The sequence below is a fragment of the Zea mays genome, chromosome 9 (genome assembly GCF_902167145.1).
Source record: "Zea mays cultivar B73 chromosome 9, Zm-B73-REFERENCE-NAM-5.0, whole genome shotgun sequence".
Classification (NCBI taxonomy): Eukaryota; Viridiplantae; Streptophyta; class Magnoliopsida; order Poales; family Poaceae; genus Zea; species Zea mays.
The window spans coordinates 152990509-153012025 of NC_050104.1; the positions used below are offsets into that span (position 1 = coordinate 152990509).

At 39.5% G+C, this 21517-nt stretch overlaps 2 protein-coding genes across 4 annotated transcripts; one reads left to right on the forward strand and one right to left on the reverse strand.

Moving 5' to 3' along the window:
• The first annotated feature begins 553 nt into the window (after window positions 1-553).
• Window positions 554-8968, forward strand: LOC541985 (MADS14). Of its 3 annotated transcripts, none has more exons than XM_008662180.4 (8): window positions 554-1186; window positions 7258-7333; window positions 7715-7776; window positions 7906-8005; window positions 8094-8135; window positions 8260-8301; window positions 8385-8518; window positions 8654-8968. In XM_008662180.4, the coding sequence occupies exons 1-8, from the start codon at window positions 1002-1004 to the stop codon at window positions 8673-8675; spliced, it is 663 nt and encodes a 220-aa protein (XP_008660402.1). In that variant the 5' UTR covers window positions 554-1001; the 3' UTR covers window positions 8676-8968. The 3 variants fall into 3 exon arrangements, with proteins under 3 accessions (XP_008660402.1, XP_008660403.1, NP_001307860.1); XM_008662181.4 differs by having other exon boundaries at window positions 8657-8968; NM_001320931.1 differs by having other exon boundaries at window positions 774-1186; window positions 8644-8959.
• Window positions 8969-15034: 6066 nt separating this feature from the next.
• LOC100502185 (uncharacterized) lies at window positions 15035-20156 on the reverse strand. Its single transcript, NM_001196662.1, has 7 exons — window positions 19923-20156; window positions 19038-19175; window positions 18363-18462; window positions 18102-18150; window positions 15653-15728; window positions 15447-15569; window positions 15035-15309 (listed from the first exon to the last, which is right to left on the reverse strand). Exons 1-7 carry the CDS (start codon window positions 19989-19991, stop codon window positions 15244-15246), a joined length of 621 nt encoding a protein of 206 aa, NP_001183591.1. The 5' UTR covers window positions 19992-20156; the 3' UTR covers window positions 15035-15243.
• Between the last annotated feature and the right edge of the window lie 1361 nt (window positions 20157-21517).

Below are 21517 nucleotides of genomic sequence, written 5' to 3' on the forward strand. Positions count from 1 at the left end.
AAACTTTTGGACGAGCGAGTCTGGAACTTTGTTCTATTTTATCTTAAAAAAATACTTCACACCCATTTCGAGCTCCATTTGTTTCGGTAGATAAAAACAAGAGAAACACTGTAGCAGAGAGCAGCCAAAAGAAAAACCCTGACAGGAAAGAAAGCCGAAGTCCTACGAGCCCTAGAGCCGAACACCTACACGCCATAGAGCAGCAGTGCATGGGGTCAGTCCTGTCTGGCTCCTCCAACTCTCCAGCCGCACGCGCATCGACACGCGTCGCCTACTTCCTGACATGTGCTCTGATCGCCTAGTGCCCTCCCCCTCTCCTTTCTCTTTCTCTCTCTCTCCCTCTCCCTCTCCGACTCACCCGCGTACGGCGACCTTTATTGCATCGCATGCTGCAGGTCCCGCCCCCGCCCCCGCGGCCCCGCCCCCTCCACGGACAACGGCTCCACCTCCGGTCCTCCTCCCCGCGCCAGATTATTGCGGTCTGGACGTACGCCAGGGCGAGGTCGAGGAGACTCGAGGGGGCGCGCGCTGGTACGGGCGAACTGGCGGCACATCAATCGGCTATCACGCGTCTATCAGGGCGCTATGCCCCGTCCCCTCGCCCTCGCGGGCGCGGCCGTCGCCGTCCCCACCACCATGCACCTCGCAAAAAGCAACAGCTCCTGGTGCTGCCCCGGTGGGCGAGTGATTGATTGGTCGCTACCTGATGGATCACGGCGTCACTGCCAAGTAGATAGATCGATAATTACTTGAGTGTGTGAGAGAGAGAGAGTGGGCGCGCGCGAGGAAGAAGTTAGGTTAGAAGGACTCTCCAAAAGCGCCGCTTGAGTAAAAAAGATCTCGCCCCAAGGGGTACGACGACTACGATCACACAATATAAGCATCTCTCTGCTGCTCAAAGCAACCCAGGCCGGACTCCCGAGGGAGCTTTTTTAGAGCAAGAGAGGACGGAGAGGTAGAGAGAGAAGGGGGACGGAACAAGCAGCTAGCTAGCAGGGAAGATGGGTCGCGGCAAGGTGGAGCTGAAGCGGATCGAGAACAAGATCAGCCGGCAGGTGACGTTCGCCAAGCGCAGGAACGGGCTGCTCAAGAAGGCGTACGAGCTGTCGCTGCTGTGCGACGCCGAGGTCGCGCTCATCATATTCTCCGGCCGCGGCCGCCTCTTCGAGTTCTCCAGCTCCTCATGGTACGTACGTACGACGCACGCGCGCTCCCGCTTGCCCCTGTATGCATATCTGATCTATGTATATTCCGCAACCCCCAAAATGAACAAAATTTATTGATATACTAAAAAGGAGAGCACCTGAACTTTGGATCTCTCTCTCTCTCTCTCTCTCTCTCTCTCTCTCTCTCTCTCTGCTTTGCTCATCTTCTCGATCGCTTTCACTTTGAGCACGTTTTTTATTGTTGGCTACTTGGAAGACTCGCAATTCCTCATAGATAGATCTTGTGTATCTGTCTCTTTGGAAAGCTTTCTCTCTTCGTCCTAGCTATAGTCTTGGCGGCTTTGTTTCCACGCATGGACATCTGCCTTTCTTTCTGTTCGTCCTCGTTTGATTTGGAATTTATGGTCACTGAGCTCAATCTTTCTGTGTAGAATTTTCTCTCTTCCTTTTTGGTCTGGGCTGATTCGTTTCCCTTCTTGGCCGCCCCTCATTTATTCAACAACTACTTTTATGTACCTCGTTCTATCACTGCGGGGTAACCGATCGAGATCTGGGCACACGAACCTAGATCTTCCTCTATTGACTGTGTTCTACTACTTACTGCTTCTGTACAAGGAACACGATATTATGACACATCTTTTGTTCAAAAGAATTTTGTGGAGTATATCCTCGATTTCTTTTGCTTACAGTTCATCATCTAACAAAAAAAATGGGTTTTTCTTCGTCACAACAAACATTATGTATATATATGCATGTGCGTACAGTTCTTTCACTTCCCAAGGTAGATCTCGTGAGCTTGATGGATATATAGCAACCTGTACCTCAAACAAGTTTTTTTTTTCAACATGTTCTCTTGCAATAAGAGGCAATGGTAAAAAAACATCAGCCCATTATTTACTGCCAATTGCCAAATTCCATATCCAGTTATCCACCCCCAAAATTTTATTTTTACTGCATGCGTCCCGTTCCTCTTCCCCGGCCTTCTGTTCGTCAGATCGCCTGTGTGCTACTCCTTTATTTTTGTCAACCCATTTTATGTCGATGTGCTTATTAGCTCACCGGTTCGGTCACTAGAGCTGTTTGAAGCCCCCATCTGCTGATCTATATGCTACTGTTCCATTGGAGTGTATATAGGTGGAACGATAGCTGATGCTCATCGAGATCTCAAAATGCTGTCTCACATCTTTCTTGAGTCCTGTGTAGACTGTAGAGTCATATCAAGCAGCTCAGCGCATACATCATGCAATACTGTGAAGTTTCAACGTCTTGCTTTCATCATTGTGCGTAAGCACCATAAACCGATGTGCAGCGCATTATTTACCCGCATGCAGGAACATTTCATTTCGTAGTTTTTTTTCTGAAGAATATTTGTCTATCATATCAATGTTTTCTCGAAGTTGTAGCACTTACCTCTCCTCCCTTTTCGATCTCATGCATGTAAGATTTTTCTCAGACTCCGGCTCAGTAGCATTTTCTTTGCCATTTTTCACAGATCTCCCTCCCTTTTAGGGACTCCAGGTAATAGATGATTTGTTTGTATATGTTTTATCAGGCAGTAAAAAATTCTTGATGTTTTAAGAAAGATCCAGAGTTCCAGCAGACGAACTCTTAAAATTTAGAACATTTATACTCTAAAATGTAAAAGTAACATATTTTTGTTCGAAAATAAAAATCATATTCTCATAAATTTTTAGATATATAAACGTATTTCAGTATAAAATATAATAACGATCAATGCCTTAACTCAAATAACTTGAAATGTAAATAATGTCAACTACTGTTGACCGGACAAACTACTACTATATATCTCCATTCTTAAATATTTGACGTTGCACAGTTCATTTTTGGGGAAAAAAACCGTCAAACAAAAAAAAAACGGAGGAGTACGTGCATACATACGCCCGCCTCCAGTCACAAATAGAATGTTCGTGGCAAAACTCTAATTCTAAAACTTATATATGACTATCAAAGATTTTTCTAAATTATTTAGTTGAATACACTTTCATGATACCATAAGTTTGTTATTAGATTTTTCTAATACATTTTATTATATAATATGGTCAAAATTATACTTTGCTGATATGCCTATCTCATTGCCCAAAGCATCTAGCGTTTTCCACATTAGAGTGTATATAGAGATTGTTCGGTTGTATAGTGTTGACATAATAAGTAATAAAATAACAGATAAAAGGAAAATACATAGAAGAACAATTTTAGCCAGTGAAACCAGCGTGACATGGAAATGTGTATATATGTACAGCTTTATTGATAGTAGATAGTTCATAGTAATAGTACACAGAGAGCTTGTACCGTCATTATATTTATCATATTTTGTTGTACTTTCCTATGATCATTAAATTACAGTGTGGAGACATAAAGCATAGTTCATGCATAAAAATGGTCTATATATCGATGATATGAATTTGCATTAAGAAGAACTTTGAAGAATCCTGCTTACTTTGTGAAATATATATTGTATTAAAAATGCAATTCGTGTGCACATTTGTAAAATTGTTCAAATTAATTGTTTAAGAATGTTGTGGGAATGTGCCACGTGGTGCATAAAGATTATGTCATCAGCTAGCCAGAGTAGAGCTTGACCATAGGATTTAGTGGTGGTGGTGGATTCTGTATAATTCAGGATTAAACAATAAAGAACAGAACAAAATCACTATTTAGAAAACAGGGATCACATTGACCAAGGGTGACCATGGCCTAGCTTAGCCTTAAGCAAGCTCTACCCCTGCAATTAGGCCAGGGATAACTGTCATTGTAGTGGCACTAGCTACTAGAGTTCTTTGTTTCAACTTTGGTTTAATTTACAAGTTAGAAAATGCAATTATCCAAAAGCTATTTACATTGTTTTTATATGGATGAGCCGCAACACTAGAGCATCATGCATTATAATCTACAAAAGAAACTCCAAATCAAATAATGGATTCTAATACACCCCTACCCTACCCCACCGGTAAAAGAGACTTGACACTACATTTGTTACCAACAGTTTTCTTATCCATATTTTATATTTCATTATGCTCAAAAAAATTTTCTAAAATTTTCACTAGATTGTGAACGATGTGTGTATTTCACTTGTTTTAAGAAACGAGTTTTGATACTCAAGGTTTCAAAATTTTGATAGTACACTATCAGAAATTCCATGTATTCATGATTTGAAGGGAGCGTGTTATAACCACTATTGAAACCTCCCACACAAGATGAAGTCTGATGAAGATAATTTCTAAATAGCTTCACCTTCGCTTATTTTGAAAGGATACTTATTTGAACACTAGACTGTGTGGACACAAGCATAAATGTTATACTATCGTGATAAAAGTATCAAACAACTAAATCCATTTTTTATTCTAAGGCCAACTTGAAATCTTTGGAATTTAAATTAATTATAATAATCATAGTTTAGGTATAAATCAATTAAGTTAATATGATTGTATATGAAAACACATGCATACTACTATTTGACCATATGAGAAAGATACCTATGTGCTGCAATTTTGTTATAGGGGAGAGAACCAAAGAGCATGATATAAGTTAAAGAGTAAAAACATAGGTTGGTGACATGTAGAATCAATTTTCATCCTTTACATTATGAACTTGAGATAGATTAATATGTGAACTTTGTAAAGCTATGCATGAAATGTTAAATTCTAAGACAAAGCCTACTCCATTAAGTAGATTTCAATTTCTTCAAAATAAAATGATCCAAATAGCGCCCCAAGAATCAGTTTCCAAATTAAAGTAAATTGTTTCTTCTTGTTTCTAGCATAAAACACGATGACTCTTAGATTGTTTCCAAGGTAAATAAGTACATTTTTCATTTTGCCGACATCATCATCTACGTTTTTGTTTCCCCTTGTGCACACTTACTAGCTACATTTTGTTATTATTGAGGAGCTCAAGAATTTTAAAAATATACTCTAACAAATATAAGACTTAAAGTAGCTAGATGGAAACTACCAATACATCATTGCTTGAAGAAGAAAATTCACTTTGTTATATTAATTATTCGTGCCACAGATCGTGTTGCATTCCTTTTTTTTTTACTTCCACCCAGTGTTATATATACAAGTTTTGAACCCTTACCAATCCATAGGTTTGGTGTATAATTGAAACACCAACAAACCAAATGGTAAACTAAATGCACTTATAGAGTAAGCTCAAAGAGTCATGGATATTAGTAGACATGAAATCTTGACATATGGAAGTGTCACTACAACACATTTAAATTAGTATAAAAATTTACCCTTGATCCATTCATGGCTTCATGCATGATGCTGAATCTCCCTTTTTATTTTAGCTTTATGATTTTAATTTAAGTAAGTGTACTAGTTAAAAATCTAAAGCTATAACTTGACATGAAAAACTTTTCCTTTTGGGAGCTAGTTAGAATCATAGATATAAAACATATAGTCTTGCATTTAAAGCCAAGAAATTTGCAAAAAATATTATCATAGACTAACCATATATATTGTGAAATGTTTCTCTTTATACTTGCATGGAAAATCTGCCTATATTTTATTCTGCCTAGTTCAAAAGGCAATATTGGACTTTTAACTGAGGGCATATATATAGATATGGATAGTTTGTCATATATATTATTTAGATATAATGCTTAAGAGCTAGACAATTGACCTATGCATCAATCTGCTTGACAAAGTTGGAAGTTGACATTTCTGCTCTTTTCTGTTTGAGTTGACGTGTTTAACCAAGGGTGGTATCATTTATAGACTATATGGTACCAAATTCACGGGTCAAATGAAGTGTGCATATTATTTAATGTAGAATCTAGCTACAATATGAAAAATACTCCGGTACAGGACCATGCATGTTATGGAGGCATTGACTGTGGCACTTTAATTTTGTACAGTAAATATGGCCAAGTAAGAGGATTGAACAGTATGAGGTTATTAGAAACAAATAATATCAAACCATTAGTTATTCTCAGAAAAAGAACTACCATTAAGCACTGATATAATCTTATATGATATCATCTTACAGAGAAAAGATCGTTGCCAATTAGTGGAGTCCTCTCTGCTGGTTCCAGTCCAAAACACAGCTATATATACCTTCTTTAGTGGAGAGTCTACTTATTTTCTTAGATATTTTTTATGAACTATATACCATTACTCCATTATTGCATCACATACAAAACAGCTTTTTTGTGTTTTTGCATTCAATATTTAATTGGTGTTATGTTATGATATACTAGCTAGGTCAATTCGCTGGGAGTCGGAGACTAAAGGCTTGTTTGATTTGTGGCTAACTATGCCCCACTTTGCCTAAGGTTAGTCGTTCGAATTGAATAACTAACCTTAGACAGAAAAGTTAGGCAAAGTGTGGCAATTGGGGTAACGAACCAAACATGCCCTAAAACCGCCTCCCTTTGGGATAAGATTAGGTGTAACACATATAAATTACTTGCAAAATAATTATAAAAAAATATTCCTGTTCACAGAACAACAACAAACTGGCAGTGCCACGTATGGCCTATGCCATAACATCGGTTACTGTGCTGCACCCTGCACGTACTCTGAAGTCTGAACCCTCAACTTGGTTGCCATATACTATGCTGATGACTGATGAGCTCTCTGCAACAGAGCACACTGCAAGGAGCTAGCGCTTCCACTACCATTCTCTCTCTCTCTCTCCCCCATGCCTTGCCTAGGCGCCTGTTCTTCATAGCCCACGTACCAGCCCTAAGACACATGCACAGCTCACACGTTCTCTTCTGCCTTCACACCCAAATTTGGACCATGATGAGACCCAGGGACTGGGACTCTCAGTCTGGGAGGTATATAGTCTTATTTTTTTTGTCCTGCTAAAAAGGCGCATTCTATTTTCCTAAAGCTAGCAACTAGCTAGCATAGACAATGCGAGAAGATTAAAGATTAATTAAGGATGACGATTGAGCTCTCGTAATTATATGTTTATTGTGTCGAATCTCCTGTAAAAAGGAGCAAAGAAAAAGATCGGAGCATCAAGACGAAATCAAAGAATCTTTGTTTGTGCTGCTAGCTTATTTCGTTGTTTTCTTAAAATGCTGCCACTGATCACTTTGATTGCCTTGTGCCAACAGCATGTACAAAACACTCGAGAGATACCGCAGCTCCAACTACAGCACACAGGAAGTAAAAGCTCCACTGGAGAGTGAAGTAAGTGTACTGAGTTCTTGACATCCTTTCTCGACATAATAATGCATTTGCATATATATTTTTGTGAGAGTTTAAATCATCTATATTCCTTTTATAAACATAAAATAATATAATAAGCTAACAATCTCTTGCCTAGCTTTGTGGAGGGTTTGAATTAGTAATATTAAGATTCACTTGGCAAAAAATACATGACTTGTGAACGCTATCTACATCCTGCTTGGTCATTTGATAAGCCCTGCCATCTGTTTCTACTGATATGGTATCTAGAGTAGGTCAGTGGGACGGGATTTCTTTCTTCTCTAGAACTAAGTTTTGGGTGTTCCTTTTTTTTCATGACGTTGACTTACTCTGTTGCATTGCGCTCTTCCTTGCTAAAACTAGATTAACTACCAGGACTACTTGAAGTTGAGGACCAGAGTTGATTTTCTCCAGACTACACAAAGGTAGAAATATTTCTCCAAAGCGAGCGGTGGTACTGCACTACGGATTGCTTGTTTCATTATATTTCAGGTGCACCAAAACTGTTAATGGACATATGATGACGTGTGCTACTAATTTAATCCATTCTGTAGAAACATCCTTGGCGAAGATCTGGGCCCACTCAGCATGAAGGAGCTCGAGCAGCTGGAGAACCAGATAGAGGTATCCCTGAAGCATATCAGGTCAAGAAAGGTAGAACACCTGGCCGCGTTTATGTACTTATATTTCCACAGAGCGCAGTGCTTTCGCTTGCATTTGACGACGGCTGATATGCTCGCAGAATCAGATGCTACTCGACCAGCTCTTTGATCTCAAAAGCAAGGTAACAATGAGGAGCTCCGCTTATATATATATACCTTTTGCCTGCCTTTACTTCTGTTCCATACATCTGCACCAAATTAAACAAAGAAACTTTGTAGTCATGTAATGCCGAGCTAGTTTTGCAGGAACAAGAGTTGCAGGATCTCAACAAAGACCTAAGGAAAAAGGTAACTAAAAACGCTAGATGTATGTATGCCCACTTTGACGTAAACGTACTGTTCCGTTACTGATTTCATGCAAGTGCTGCCAGCTGCAAGAAACAAGTCCGCAGAATGTGATCCACGACGTCTCCTGGGAGGAAGGCGGGCACAGTGGGAGTAGTGTTCTTGGTCCGTTCCAGGGACTCCTTCAGCACCATGGCAATGATCCTTCCCTGCAGACACGGTAAGTTTTCAGGTGATATCCATGAAGCCAATAGCCACACACAACGACTGTGTTATCTGTACGTACTTATGCAACCTCAATCGCATTGATTAATGAGTGCGTGTGTTCGTCCTGGGCGAACAAAGGTACCATCAGCAGGCCTACATGGACCAGCTGAACGAGGACATGGCGGACCCTGACGAGCACGGTCGGTCTGGATGGATATGAGATGCTCCGGTCCGATGCCCCCCAAATAATGTCGATGCATGCATATAGTTTCCTGCGGTATGCGGAACTATATATGTGTTGAAACTGCACCAACGATTAGCTGCCTGATTGTAATGGTTACCTTAAGAACTCCAGTGTATTGTATTGTTGTGTGCTGTGCTGTGTTGTCAGAAGCTTGCAACTTTGTATATGTACATGTATGGTATTCTGTTAGTTTCTTGGAGCTGCGCAAAACCGTCTTCATTTCTGGGCTTCATTTCTATATGCTCTCTGCTCCAGGCAGGCTTAGATCTCTGGGCCTCTACCCAGCAGCCTGCATCACCGTGCGCATAGCTCGTGGGCCGCGTCATCATCCTCACACGGCAGACGGGCACACTACTAACTGCCGACGCCAGTCGTCGCCCCTCGCTCTCGCGAATCGTTTTGGGTGCTGGGGTCGTCTCATGTCATGGAGGCGACCACTCGGCATGTCCATGGCCCAAGAAGGAGTGAGCGAGCCCGCCAGCCCAATACCAATTCACCGGCCCACAATGGACTTCAGCTGGAACACAGCCTGCGTGCGCAAGTTCTGTCCTGTGCGTGCGGCGCGTCTATACGAGACGAGTCATTAAAAAAAGAAAGGAAGGAAAACATAGTTTCCACTAAACAACAATCCTAGACCTCTACGAACATAGTTTAACAGAGGCTCCAGAAATCCAGAATGATCCCCATAGACTAGATAGGTTACAAATTCGGAGACTTGGTTCATAAACATCTCTGAACAAGAACCTACAATGTTCGTCACATGATCACAGACATATTGTTCGGACCACATATTAGACAAAGGATTCACTAGTGACCCATCTGATTTGGCGAAAAGATGATGTCTTCAGCGCCCCTATCCATTTTGTTAGATTTCATCGCCTTCTCAAGATTTACCACATCAGTCTAAACAACAACCGTACCATGGCCATCACTAGTATAAAGAAGTTGTTTAGTGACGGTTGGTAACCTATTTTTATTGGTGTTTTTTTTAAAACCGACGACAATAATAGAGTCCAATAAAATCAACTTTTATACATGCGATTAATTGAGAATCGCTAGTAGAAATCAATTTTCAATTGCAGTTGAGATAAAAAAATCGTCAGTACTAACCTTTTCCTGTAAACATAAACATGGTTTTAAAAATAGCAAAAAATAGAGAGGCATATTTTAATCGATTTTCACTGCAAGTCTTGGCATTTTTGCGCACAAAATTCACGAGCGACGTAACTGCGGGCACTCAAACCCTAACCTTATTCTCACGTGTAGTATACTCTAGCACTCCACCTATCTCTTAGCTTGTGTTTGGATTACAGCTTTATTGTCCATATATTATAACAAACCGAGTATAAACTGATTGGTTGAGGTTGTAAACGAATTCAAACGAAAAACTCGTCAACTATAAAGTAGAATGAATTTTTAAGCTCTATAAGTTTATTTTGGGACAATTGTGACTATACACTTCTCTGGCATCGCAATTCCAATTTTATTAGCCCTCGTTTTTAACTTTGTGATTTTACCCCTCTATTTTGAAAATGAAGCTGCCATTTGCCCCTCTCTCTTAACACCGTTAGTGAAAATCATAATTGGTGATTAAAAAATAAGAAACAAGGGGGTAAAATCACAATTTCAAAGTTTGAAAAGGGTATAATCACAATTTACTTTGAAAACAATGTTTAATTTTTTAGGGTTAATTGTGATTATACATTTATATTGTGATTTTACCCCTATTTTTTAACCACTAATTCTGATTTTCACTAACGATGTTAAGGGGAGGGCAAACTATGGCTTCGTTTTCAAAATAGAGGTGAGGGGTAACATCAAAGTTCAAAAGTAGTAAAATCACAATTGTAATGTTCGAGAAGGGTATAACAACAATTGCCCCTTTTATTTTTGGTACTTTTTCCATATTGTAGAATTTGCATTTTAAAATGTGTCAAATGCAGATCGAATTTTGATAGCCCAAATAATTTCAAATGAAAATGTTATCAACTACAAAGTTTCATAACTTTTAGAGGTCTACAACTTTTATTTTGGTGATTTTTCAAACAAGGTCATTTTAGAAACTCAAAAAAATCTATTTCAAATAATTTCTACAAGCGGTTCCTTAAGAAAACTGTGATTTGCACTAACGGTTTTTTAAGGAACTGCCAGTATAAATAAGCGACATGTTCTGCTGGCAGGGTTCCGCAACAGCGGTAGCTACTGCTGCTGCGACCCAACAGCCAAAGCCTTCATCAGCCTCTGTGGTTTCTACTGCTATATCCTGCAGTTGATTGGCTTGAAGATTTTTAAGAAAACCGCCTATAGAAATGCACGATGTACACTTGAGAAAGCCGATAGTGAAAATGTGTTTCTATTGGTGGTTCTTGAGCTGGGACAACCCATTTAATTTCATTTGCGTTTGATAACCGAAACTGCTTGTAATAATTAGACCAAGCATATACCAATTTTCTACTAGTGCATTCGCAATTATGCCATCCTTTGAAGGCTCTTTAGAGCAGCAAGGGCTTCAACATGTATGGAACTTGTGACACGCTCGTGGTGAGAACATCCCCTCCTAGTAATTCTCCAGTGTTGTCTCTTGCTACAAAATTCCACTCACTAGTCATGTTTTGCTTTAGTAATAAGCATACATGTACCACGTTTTCTCTTTGCCCCCTCCTCTCTCCTAAGGGCTAGTTTGGGAGAAAGGGAGTCTAAACCCAGTGAGGGAAAACTTCCCACGTATAACTAAATATATTATTCAAATGTCACTCTTAAGAATTGCTCACCTTGGGAAATGAGGGGGATCCCAATGGGATAAGGTTTATAAACTAACCCTAACCGGTGATAAGCAGGGACTCGGTCCTTTCCCTTCCATAGTCTTAGGATAGCTTTGTTGACCCTTGTTCATCTATATTTTAGTTTCTTGTGTCATCGTTGAGGTGGTGGCATGATTTTTTAGCTTCTCACTACCTCGATGGCGTTCGATCTAGCATCAACAAAGGACCCATGCAATGTGAGAGTTTTGTCATATCTGTTGTTTCACTTCCGAGTTTAGCATTTCACGTGCTTATCAGATGAAGTTTGGTTAGTACAAAAATGATGTTAAAGCACTATAATTGATGTATCCATTGCATGATTGTTACAATGGATATGATGATTTACCATGATCAAGGTTTGGTAATCTGATTAACACTAGGGTGTTACAATATCTCATACCAAACACATATTAGTCCATATGTCACTCAATTGACAAAAAACAAATTATGGCCTTTCATATGGCCTTGACCATCACCACCACTATACTCTACTCTTCCTTGAGTGCTGCCATCATCCCTGCATTGTCTACCCCCATTCAAAGCCCTATATCATCTTGATTCCTACTCGAGGAGCTTTGCTGACATCCACACAGTGAGAGGACCTAACACCTCTCCATTGCGTCAAATGACCTAACCAGCTTTTAATATAGTGGACTACACATGTACTTTGTTCCTCTTGATAATTATGTAACTTATGGATTAAAGGGCATTGTCATCTAAGTGAGGGTGAGTTAGGCTTCATTCTTAAAAACTACCTGGCCTCTATTTTCTACTCAACAAAATATATGCAAGATTTCTATCTAAAAGTGGTTTTGCTAGGAGCTACTATTTCTACAATTAAAAATGCATCTTGGTTACAATCCTACCACTGACCAAGCAAACCAGAGTAGAAATGTGCTAAGGTGTGTGGAGCAAGAGAGGCTTAATGCATTTGTTGATTTATTTAAATTGTGTGCTCGACTACAAAAATGGTACGTTTAGATGTAAATATTTAAGGGATTGAAATTGCATCAGATACATATACAAAACATGCTTTGATTGAAAATGTCTAACAATACCAAATCTATTGTTTGGATTTATCTAGAACTGGCACATCTTCTCCCAACTACTCCTATCAATGACATCAACCACATCTCTAGAGCTAGGGAAGGAACTTGCTGAAGCCAAAGAAGGAGCTGCCTGAGCTGGGGAAGAAGGAGCTTCATGAACTTGGAAAGGACTAATCGAAGCTAAAAAGAGTCCACAATAGCCAGACCTATAAATATGGGGGAAGAAAAAAGCTTACTATAGCTGGGGAAGGAGGTGACCAACCACACATGAATTGAGAGGTTTGTGCTTTCTCATGAATGATGAATTGGGGCTATCATGAAGGGAAGTGTCAAAGGTTAAGATGACAACATAAGAAGAGATGAATTCATTGGGCCAATGATAGAGATTCGTTGGGAGCCAAAAAGCATCGATCAAGTGTGGCATTAGGGTAGGCCACATATGAGAGAGGTGTCAAGATCAGAAGAATCCAATTTCACCCAACATAGAGGGGTGAGGCGTTATATTTGATAGCCCACTTCTAGTTATAGTACATTTACAAGGCGTTGGAGTTGTAGTTCCAAATCTCAATACCATGGACATCCAAATAGTTTTTAGGAATCCTAATTTCAATTTCTAATTCTAGGCTCCAATATATAAATCCAAACAAGGTATATGAAATATTTGTTACATAAAGTATGTCATGAATCATAATAAACTAGAGTACTAGGTGTTCTCCACTTGTTTTGTAGTAACAAAACTATCATGTGTAGTTACGTTTGTTCTGATGTTGGTTAGTAATGACTACATCTCTACCTATTAGGTATGGTTTTCCTAATTGTGATATGTGATGTATTAATAATACCAAATATAAAATACTAGAAATTAGCCTCTATTTAAATGTGATAATAAAATACATAAAATGTTGGTTAGTAATGCCAGTTGAATCCACTAAATTGAGAGTGAGTATGACAATATCACTCGATAGAGACCTAGGAAGTGAACCTCATGATATTAGTGAGAGGTATAGTGTCCTATAGTGATAGGCATGCTCTATCACTGCTAATTGACCTCTGCCACTTCCATATTTAATTATGGCAGTGATGTTGGGTTTGGATCCAATAGTTACCTTAGATATGGAATATGGTCATCCTCGACTGTGCTGCTCTCATGCTTTCTCCACCTCAACATTACCACAAATGAATGTTGCTTGCATGAGCTCCCTGTTAGGTTTTTCTCTTGCCACGACATCCACGACACATCAAACGTTAGACTATGGAGGATATCATCTCGTCGACTTACAACTTTTGGCTTCTTCTTCAGTCACATTTTGCAATATCCAAGGAAGCTACTAATCATTGTGATGGTCCTCGGTCTAATGATTGGTATAGCTCCAAGTGCATGAAAGGCTAGAGTTCTCCTATTCATGTTGTCATATTTATTTTGGGTCCAATATAATTCCATCATTACTATTATTTATACCTGAGTTTCTTATGGAATTCAATTGTTATGTCATTGCATTATTATTCTGTCATGCAATATTGCATGCATGCATACATATAGATCAAACTATACTTATTCTACCTAGCTCATCAAAAATAATCTAGTGTCGCTTTGCATAAAATTTGTCTACTAAATGTAATTAAGATCATCACCTGTATGCATGGTGATATATTTTAAGACCTAAAAGCACTATGGACTCATTTTGTAAAATAATCATCACATCAATTTTTTGTGAGGTTAGCCAAACAATGCAACTAGTATAAATAGTAATGATATGTTTAACATAATAAAAATATTGCCCCCTGTTTTTTTAGTTGACAGGTCATGCGATATAGAAAATAAGAAAATTAATATCTTAGAATCTGCTACACATGTGATCTAAAAAAGTACCTACTCTACATATATTGAAAGATGATTTCTATGACATATACTCCTCCATCCATATATACACGCATGATGCGTCCCAATTTATAATTCGTTTGACTTTTATCGACCGAGCTTGACTGGCTCGTCTTCAGGGGCGGATCCAGAATTTTTCTTTGACTCGGGCCAAATCTATCAAATTTTCTTCTTTTCATTTTATCTTAACTATTTTATACCGTATTAAATGGAGACTTATATAGAGTTACATGGATCAAGCCCCGGGCCACGGACCGGGTGGCCCCGGATGTAGATCCGCCACTCCTCGTCTTATTCAAAATTTTCCGTGAAAAACTGAAAAATCAAAGCCAAATTTAACGTATATTATATGCTAAACAATACTAGAGTAAAAAATTATAATAATTGTGATTATTATTTTTGGATAAGACGAGTCGGTCAAACATAGGATAAAAAGTTCAAACGAATTATAAATTGGAACGGAGGAGTATTAGTTTATTATTTTGTCACTAAACACTGCATTTTGTTTCAGTTAATTCAACACAATATAATGCAAATTATTGCACACACTACATATATATCGATCATAACCCTATATAAGGAACGACGACAATATATAAGATGGCAAACATTATATAGGGTAGCAACTGTCAATTAAAGGGTGCGTACAATCCAACAAGAGCAAGAATAATAGCAACAGTAACATGGGGGTAAAAAGTACAAGATGGGGATGCATATGCATGCATAGGTTATATATAGAGCTGATGGTACTCGAAATGGAGACATCTAGATGTTGCGCTCAATCTGCTTGAAGATGTCGAAGCTCTCAATGACATGCTCCTTGGCCCTATCCTGCAAGAGCAGCATTATGCATGCATGCATGTACGTAGTAAGAAATAGCATAGCATATTGGAGTCTTTATTTCTTATCTGCCTCTATATAAATGTATAGAGAAGATCAAGAGAGACGGCCTAGTAGTTCTGCAGTACCTCCAGATCAAAGCGTGGCTCAGTTACATGAGGAGTGGGCACGACGACTCTAGCAGGCTCAGGAGCGCTGTTAGAAGTGGCAGTAGAGGCAGTCGTCGAGCAGCGCGGGTCACACTTCGCCCACTGCATGCATGCATATATATAGAGAAAAGATATGTAAAAAAAATTGCTTTCAAGAATTAGTTAGAACCAAGAAGCAATCTCACATTCTTGGCAGCCATGCTGAAGGCCTCCCTGTGAGGGATATCTGGCTTCGCAGCTTTGATGCGCTGAATCTCCTCCCTGCCGCATAAGCATGTAATGTAAAGGGTAACATATATATCTAGTCAATAAGGAAAATCAAGCCTGTCTTGATTTTTCTTTACAGAAGAGAGATATGGTTCACAAAATGTAATATGTATACGACCTCTAAAAGAAACAAAGAAAATATTTTATTGTACAGATATTTTATTTTGTGTAATCATACAAATGCACAACAATGTAATAGTTTCACTTTAAAAATGACCCCCTGCCGCTTCAAAATGTACGGTGGTTTTTGACCCATGCAATTTCTAATAAGACCTCTGGCCGTTAATTCCTCTCAAATCGCATTATTGTTCATGACCAACAAATAATACTGTACAAAAGCATTATCAAATACGAGCTCAATGGTACAAAAGTCGTACACTACGGTGTACAAATTTTTAGGCTAATTGGTTAATGAAGGGTTCAAATCTTGAAGTGTGTGTGTGCCTAATAGCAAATTTAAACAAAAACGCAGGGACGGAACATCAAATTCAACTATTATTAGTAATTGTGTCGATACAATTATTAAATTTTAAAAATAAATTTCATGTTGAGCGATTAGTAAAGAGGTGAAACTACAAATAATAATGTAAGCAATCATAACTATTCAGCAATAATGCAGTGTATAAGATCTCAGGCGGAACGTGTCATTAAGTCCAGTCTTTTCAAAATGTCTATCCTCATGAGTCTGTATTATGTGTATGGGGCAGTTCTTATTTGTTGTATGCTATTGGTTTGTGACAAGTAGTTTTCGTTTATTTTCTATTTTCTAAAAATAATCAAATCTACTACTTCTCATAGAATATTTGAGGGAAAAATATAGAAATTCAAGACCCAAAATGAATGTTTACAATGCAATGAAGATTACATAGTAGTATCACCTTGATTTCATCCCTGTATATAAGATGAAATAAAGGTTATATAGTGTGCTTGTGTTGTCTTTTCTTATTCTTCCAGATTCAAGGGAAATTAGTATCTTCCATTCCATCGTCCCAGTATGTTTGCTTGCATGGCATGAGTGTATTGATTGTTCTAAAGTTCTGTTTAAATTCATTGTACAACCAGTAACCAGTATGGAATCACTATCCAGACATTTACTTTCTAAATCCCAACTGCTGTAATCTTGGAAAAGGTTGGATAAAAGTATCTGGCTAGACTAATATATATCTAGAAAATACATAGTAATGGAACGGCTATACTCCCTCCGCCGCTAATATAATAATGCATAACCATTTTTTATTCTTGTTTCATGATATAGACGCGCTATCTCTAGAGGCATGTATATCGAATTAGTAGTACTAGTGTTGAAAGGAAAAAATAAATATATTTTTTGTCTTTAAACCAGAGTTAGTTACGCTTAATTTATATCCTGGGATGGAGGGATATATATCTACTAAGAGCACAAACTTATGGACCTCAACATAAAGCAATGACATAGTTTGATGCAAAATAATAAAACCCAGAGTGAACCTTTTTCTAATACTCCCTCTGTCCCAATGCAAATTAAAAATCGTTTTACCCTTTTAGTAGATTCATATAATAAATAATATATGTGTTCTATATATATATATGTTTAGATTCGTTATCATCCATATAAATATAGACATAAAAATTTAGAGCTAAAACGACTACTATTTTGGAACAGGGGAGTAATAAATGAGATCATTCTTAAATGGTTGCACTTCACAGTTCCTCTAGATTTTTTTAGAAGAGGTTTAGTGCCGACCTAACAATGATGCATCGGGTATATAGCAAAAACAATGTGTGAACTATATATATATATATACATTCACACGGTTTAGCTAGTTACTGCTGCGTTCGGATCGGAGCTCCTACTATCCTACTTGACTAGTACTTGAGTACTTGTAAAAAAATGATATGCGTTGGAGTATTTGTAAACTTGGCTGGCTGACGGATCCAGGAGAAAGTTCATGTCACATTTTAAGCATTGTCTTCAGCTATTGTGAAAATAGTAATACTCAGGCTTATGTAGCCTAGCTTGTTAGGGGAAAGTGTGTAAGGGGCGGAGAGTGAGGTATCCATATATGGTGGATTCAAACCCATTTTAGTTCAACTTTTTCATGAACCTAGGACCTGTTTGAATACAGGAGCTAAAGCAAAAACGACTAAACTTAAGTCACTTGTGCTTTAGTTACTGGGATCCAAACAGGCCCTTAATTAGTTCAGAGTTTGGAGCAGGCATTACAAGTAAATCAGATTTCTAAATACATAGAGAGATACCAACTTGACTCCAACAAGCACGGTGAGATCACATGAAACTATTTGAGACCAGATATGTTTGAAAAACTATTATTCCAAACAATGTATTTGCAAAAATTTAAAAAGAAAAGAAAACAAATGTCTCTTCACCTCATGAAGCGATTGTAAGCAGATGGGAGGCGATGTTTCTTCTCCGGGGCTGCAATGAAAGATAAAACAAATGCATTGAGTACAAGAACAACCTTAACTACTGTTCATCTTACTCAATCACATCAACTAACACAGGAGGGATAGATAGAGTTTGAGAAGAAAGTTTTCTTAAAAAATCACCTAAGAACAGAAAAAAAAAACAAAGCAACAAAGGTACAAGGAACAGTCAAAATGATGGTGCTTCTTGCTGCTGCTACTTACGCTTGACAACGAAGGGCATTCTCGGGGTGAGGTCAGTCGATGTCGGCGAGGCCAGCGGCAGCGGTTGGTTCCTCCTGCACTCACTGCAGGGTCCCTGACACTGAGAAATGGCAGCATAGCGATCAAGGACAGGTCCCAGCGCTTCAACATCTCACGGCGTTACCGATGAATCTATCATGATACGTGATGGAATCATTTCCTAGTTATTGTTTACATGGCCATCAAATCTGGTCAAGGATACCAAGATCTTTATGTCCAAAAGAAAATGTGTTATAGGAGAACCGTGCATGCATGAATGCTGCAGCAGAGCAGAGCAGCTGCTGCTAGCTCCCTGCCGCCTCAAAAAAGCTCAACACTGCCTTTTGCAGCAACGAGCGACGGCTTCCCCAGGCCGCGCGCAGAGAGATGAGCAAAAAGAAATCTTTTGTAGTCCAGCGTTGTTTAATCTTGCCTTGCAAACAGTACTTTGAGTAGTTCAATAAAGGAGAGAGATAGCAAAGTAGCAGCACACGGATGCAGCTGAGAAAGTAAAAAAAGCAAATCCATGGCCATATTTCATGAGAAAACTCCATTGATCTATTTGTGAAATCATCTATATTATTATTTTTTCATTCTCCAAAAAAGCTAACATATTCAAAGAAGACGAACTAAAGAGCGAGCTGTATTGATCTACACCTGGAATGGCCCCAAGGGATGATCAGTCGGCGAGAGCGGCTGCACCATGGGGGGCCGTGGACTGAGGTAGGAGAGGTTGTTGCAGTGGCCGCACTTGACAGTCACCGTGTCCATGAGCCTCTTGCATGGAACCCCAACCTGCAGCTACCCAAGAAGCACAAAATCAATCAATCACAGCATGAAATCAGATCAACTCCTTTCCTATTTACATGGCACTGTCGATCGAAGCAGCAGTAGCAGAATATAAATCTCGAGGAGAAAGAAACTGAGGGATGAGCTCTAGAAGTCGATATAGGCAGCGGCCGGAGAGTAAACAGAAGATTCTTGTCCAGTTTGAACTTCAGTATGCATGTAACAACAAAGAAGAGAAGATATTTGAAGCCCTAGCTTGCGAAGCACCAAACATATATACATAGAAGTAAAGACGGAACATGTCACACTATCAGGAGAAGCAGCGTGAGCGGAATATTCTACAAAGAATCAACAAAGAGCCAACGAAACACCGTACCTCTCCAAGGAAACATGTGTGGCACATCAGTCATGCATGTCAGGATGTATATGTGTGCGCCCATCCAATCTCAAGGCAAGAAAGAGAAAGGCTGGATTTTAATTGGTTGCCATGTACATGAATGAGAGATAGCAGCGGCACTGGCTACCACCATCATGATATAAAGCAAGGATATACATATCCAGGAAAGAAAAGAAAAGCAAGAGAAAAAAATGGGAACCAGGTAGCAGAAAACTTGTTGTCTGAGTTTAGCAAAAACGAGCGGAAGAAATGCCATATCTGGTGCTAGCCGTATCGTCTCATCTCATGACGATCTTCCTGGCCTATATGATAGATGTTTCATTATTAGGGTCCGGCCGATTTCTCGAGGAGTTTACCGCGAGCACGGTGTTGCAGTAGGTGCAGCGGACGTAGCACAGGTGCTCGGACTGTGAAACCGTATCCATGCTTGCTTGGTGGCCGGCCGGCGTACGTGGACGTGGTGGCGCGCGCGGCGGCGGGCGCGGTGGTATGTTCTCGGAGGGGCCGACGACGACGGTCCGGTGAGATATCTGAAAGCAGCGCGTGTCTGGCTGTCTGCTAGCTAGCTGCGTGGTGAGGCGAGATACTAATAAGCACAGGCAGACAAAGAAAGGGGAGGAGACCGGCCGGGAGGTAGAAGAAGAAGAAGAAGAATCAGTGGAGCACGCCACGAGCGGAGATGGTGGTAGGGTTTCTATTCCTGCAATAATGCCTGGGCCCCACGCACACATGGGGTAGTCCGTACACACGAGACCTACCACGCAGCGACGATCAGGCGAGCGGAGCTGGCCTGCATCACCATAAATCTTTTCGAGACAAGCAAGACGCGCACACGGCCGGCCTAACCCTTGTACAGTGATCGGTCTCCCGCTCGATCGCTCATGCATGCAAGTGTACACCTCAAGGGAAAGGAACAGTCACCCTGCCGCTCATATCATCTCGATCGGGGCGCATGGTTGGACGTTGGAGTGCTGCGTCCATCCAATCACGCGCCTCTCTCATCGATCCACCGCCACTGCTGCTACCTCCCTGTGGCAGGGTACTAGTGCCTATGTGCGCGTGTGATTGATGAACAGATATATATATCATCTCAGCTCTACTGCGATCGCTCCAATAAAGGGCGATCGATCGATCGATCAATTTGATGACTCGAAGTCCTTCAATTTAGTTTGGACGTATGTATAGGGATAGGGGACTGTTTGTGGCACAACTAAAGCTCCAATTTTTTTTTGGAACTGCTCGTCGTCCCTGAACCCTACAAATTCTTGGGCCTGAAGTTGTGGGTATATATATTGAATGTATTTCAGTTTTACTTATTAATTTGGACTAAAAACATAGACGACTTCCGTCCTAAAATAAATGCACATAAACTAGCATGCATATACGACACTCGTAATATTCCTTGTGTGACTATTTTAGGGCTAGTTTGGAACCCCATTTTTCTATAATATTTTTATTTTCTTAAGAAAATTTAATATTTTCTTTTGGAAAAATAGGAATACCTTGAGAAAATGAAGTTTTCAAACTAGCCCTTAAATGGAATATATATTGTATTACATGGGAAGAAAAGACATCAAGGCAAACCGGGATGGTGACCTGTTCAGTTTGTATATATCTGAGGTGAGGTCTACCTTTTGGTTAAGTCGTTGTTGTTTTCAGCATATTGGGTTTTCTTCGTGTAAAACTTCATCCGTTTCGGTTTTGGATTGTGTCCCGGGCCAACTGGAACCATATATATATCCGTAATGTATTTTCACTTGCGACGTGAATATCACAATGCATCCAATGGTTGTTGTGATTAGACTGAAGGAAAGGTCCACCAATAAAATTTTGCGTAATATTGTATGAAACGATATTATAATATTGTGCTTAATCTCACGCACACACTATATATCTTTTTCAGTAAAAGACAAAATATCATAAAGCACACTTCTCAAGCTTGTGGGGATGA

Coding starts and splice junctions, on each gene's coding strand:
- LOC541985 (NM_001320931.1), top strand. CDS start 1,002: ATGGGTCGCGGCAAGGTGGAGCTGAAGCGGATCGAGAACAAGATCAGC. Junction 7,334..7,714: donor AAGCTCCACTGGAGAGTGAA/GTAAGTGTACTG, acceptor TGCTAAAACTAG/ATTAACTACCAGGACTACTT. Junction 8,519..8,643: donor GATCCTTCCCTGCAGACACG/GTAAGTTTTCAG, acceptor GGGCGAACAAAG/GTACCATCAGCAGGCCTACA.
- LOC100502185 (NM_001196662.1), bottom strand. CDS start 19,991: ATGGATACGGTTTCACAGTCCGAGCACCTGTGCTACGTCCGCTGCACC. Junction 19,176..19,922: donor ACTGCAACACCGTGCTCGCG/GTAAACTCCTCG, acceptor GGGTAGCTGCAG/GTTGGGGTTCCATGCAAGAG. Junction 15,310..15,446: donor AGCCACGCTTTGATCTGGAG/GTACTGCAGAAC, acceptor CTGCTCTTGCAG/GATAGGGCCAAGGAGCATGT.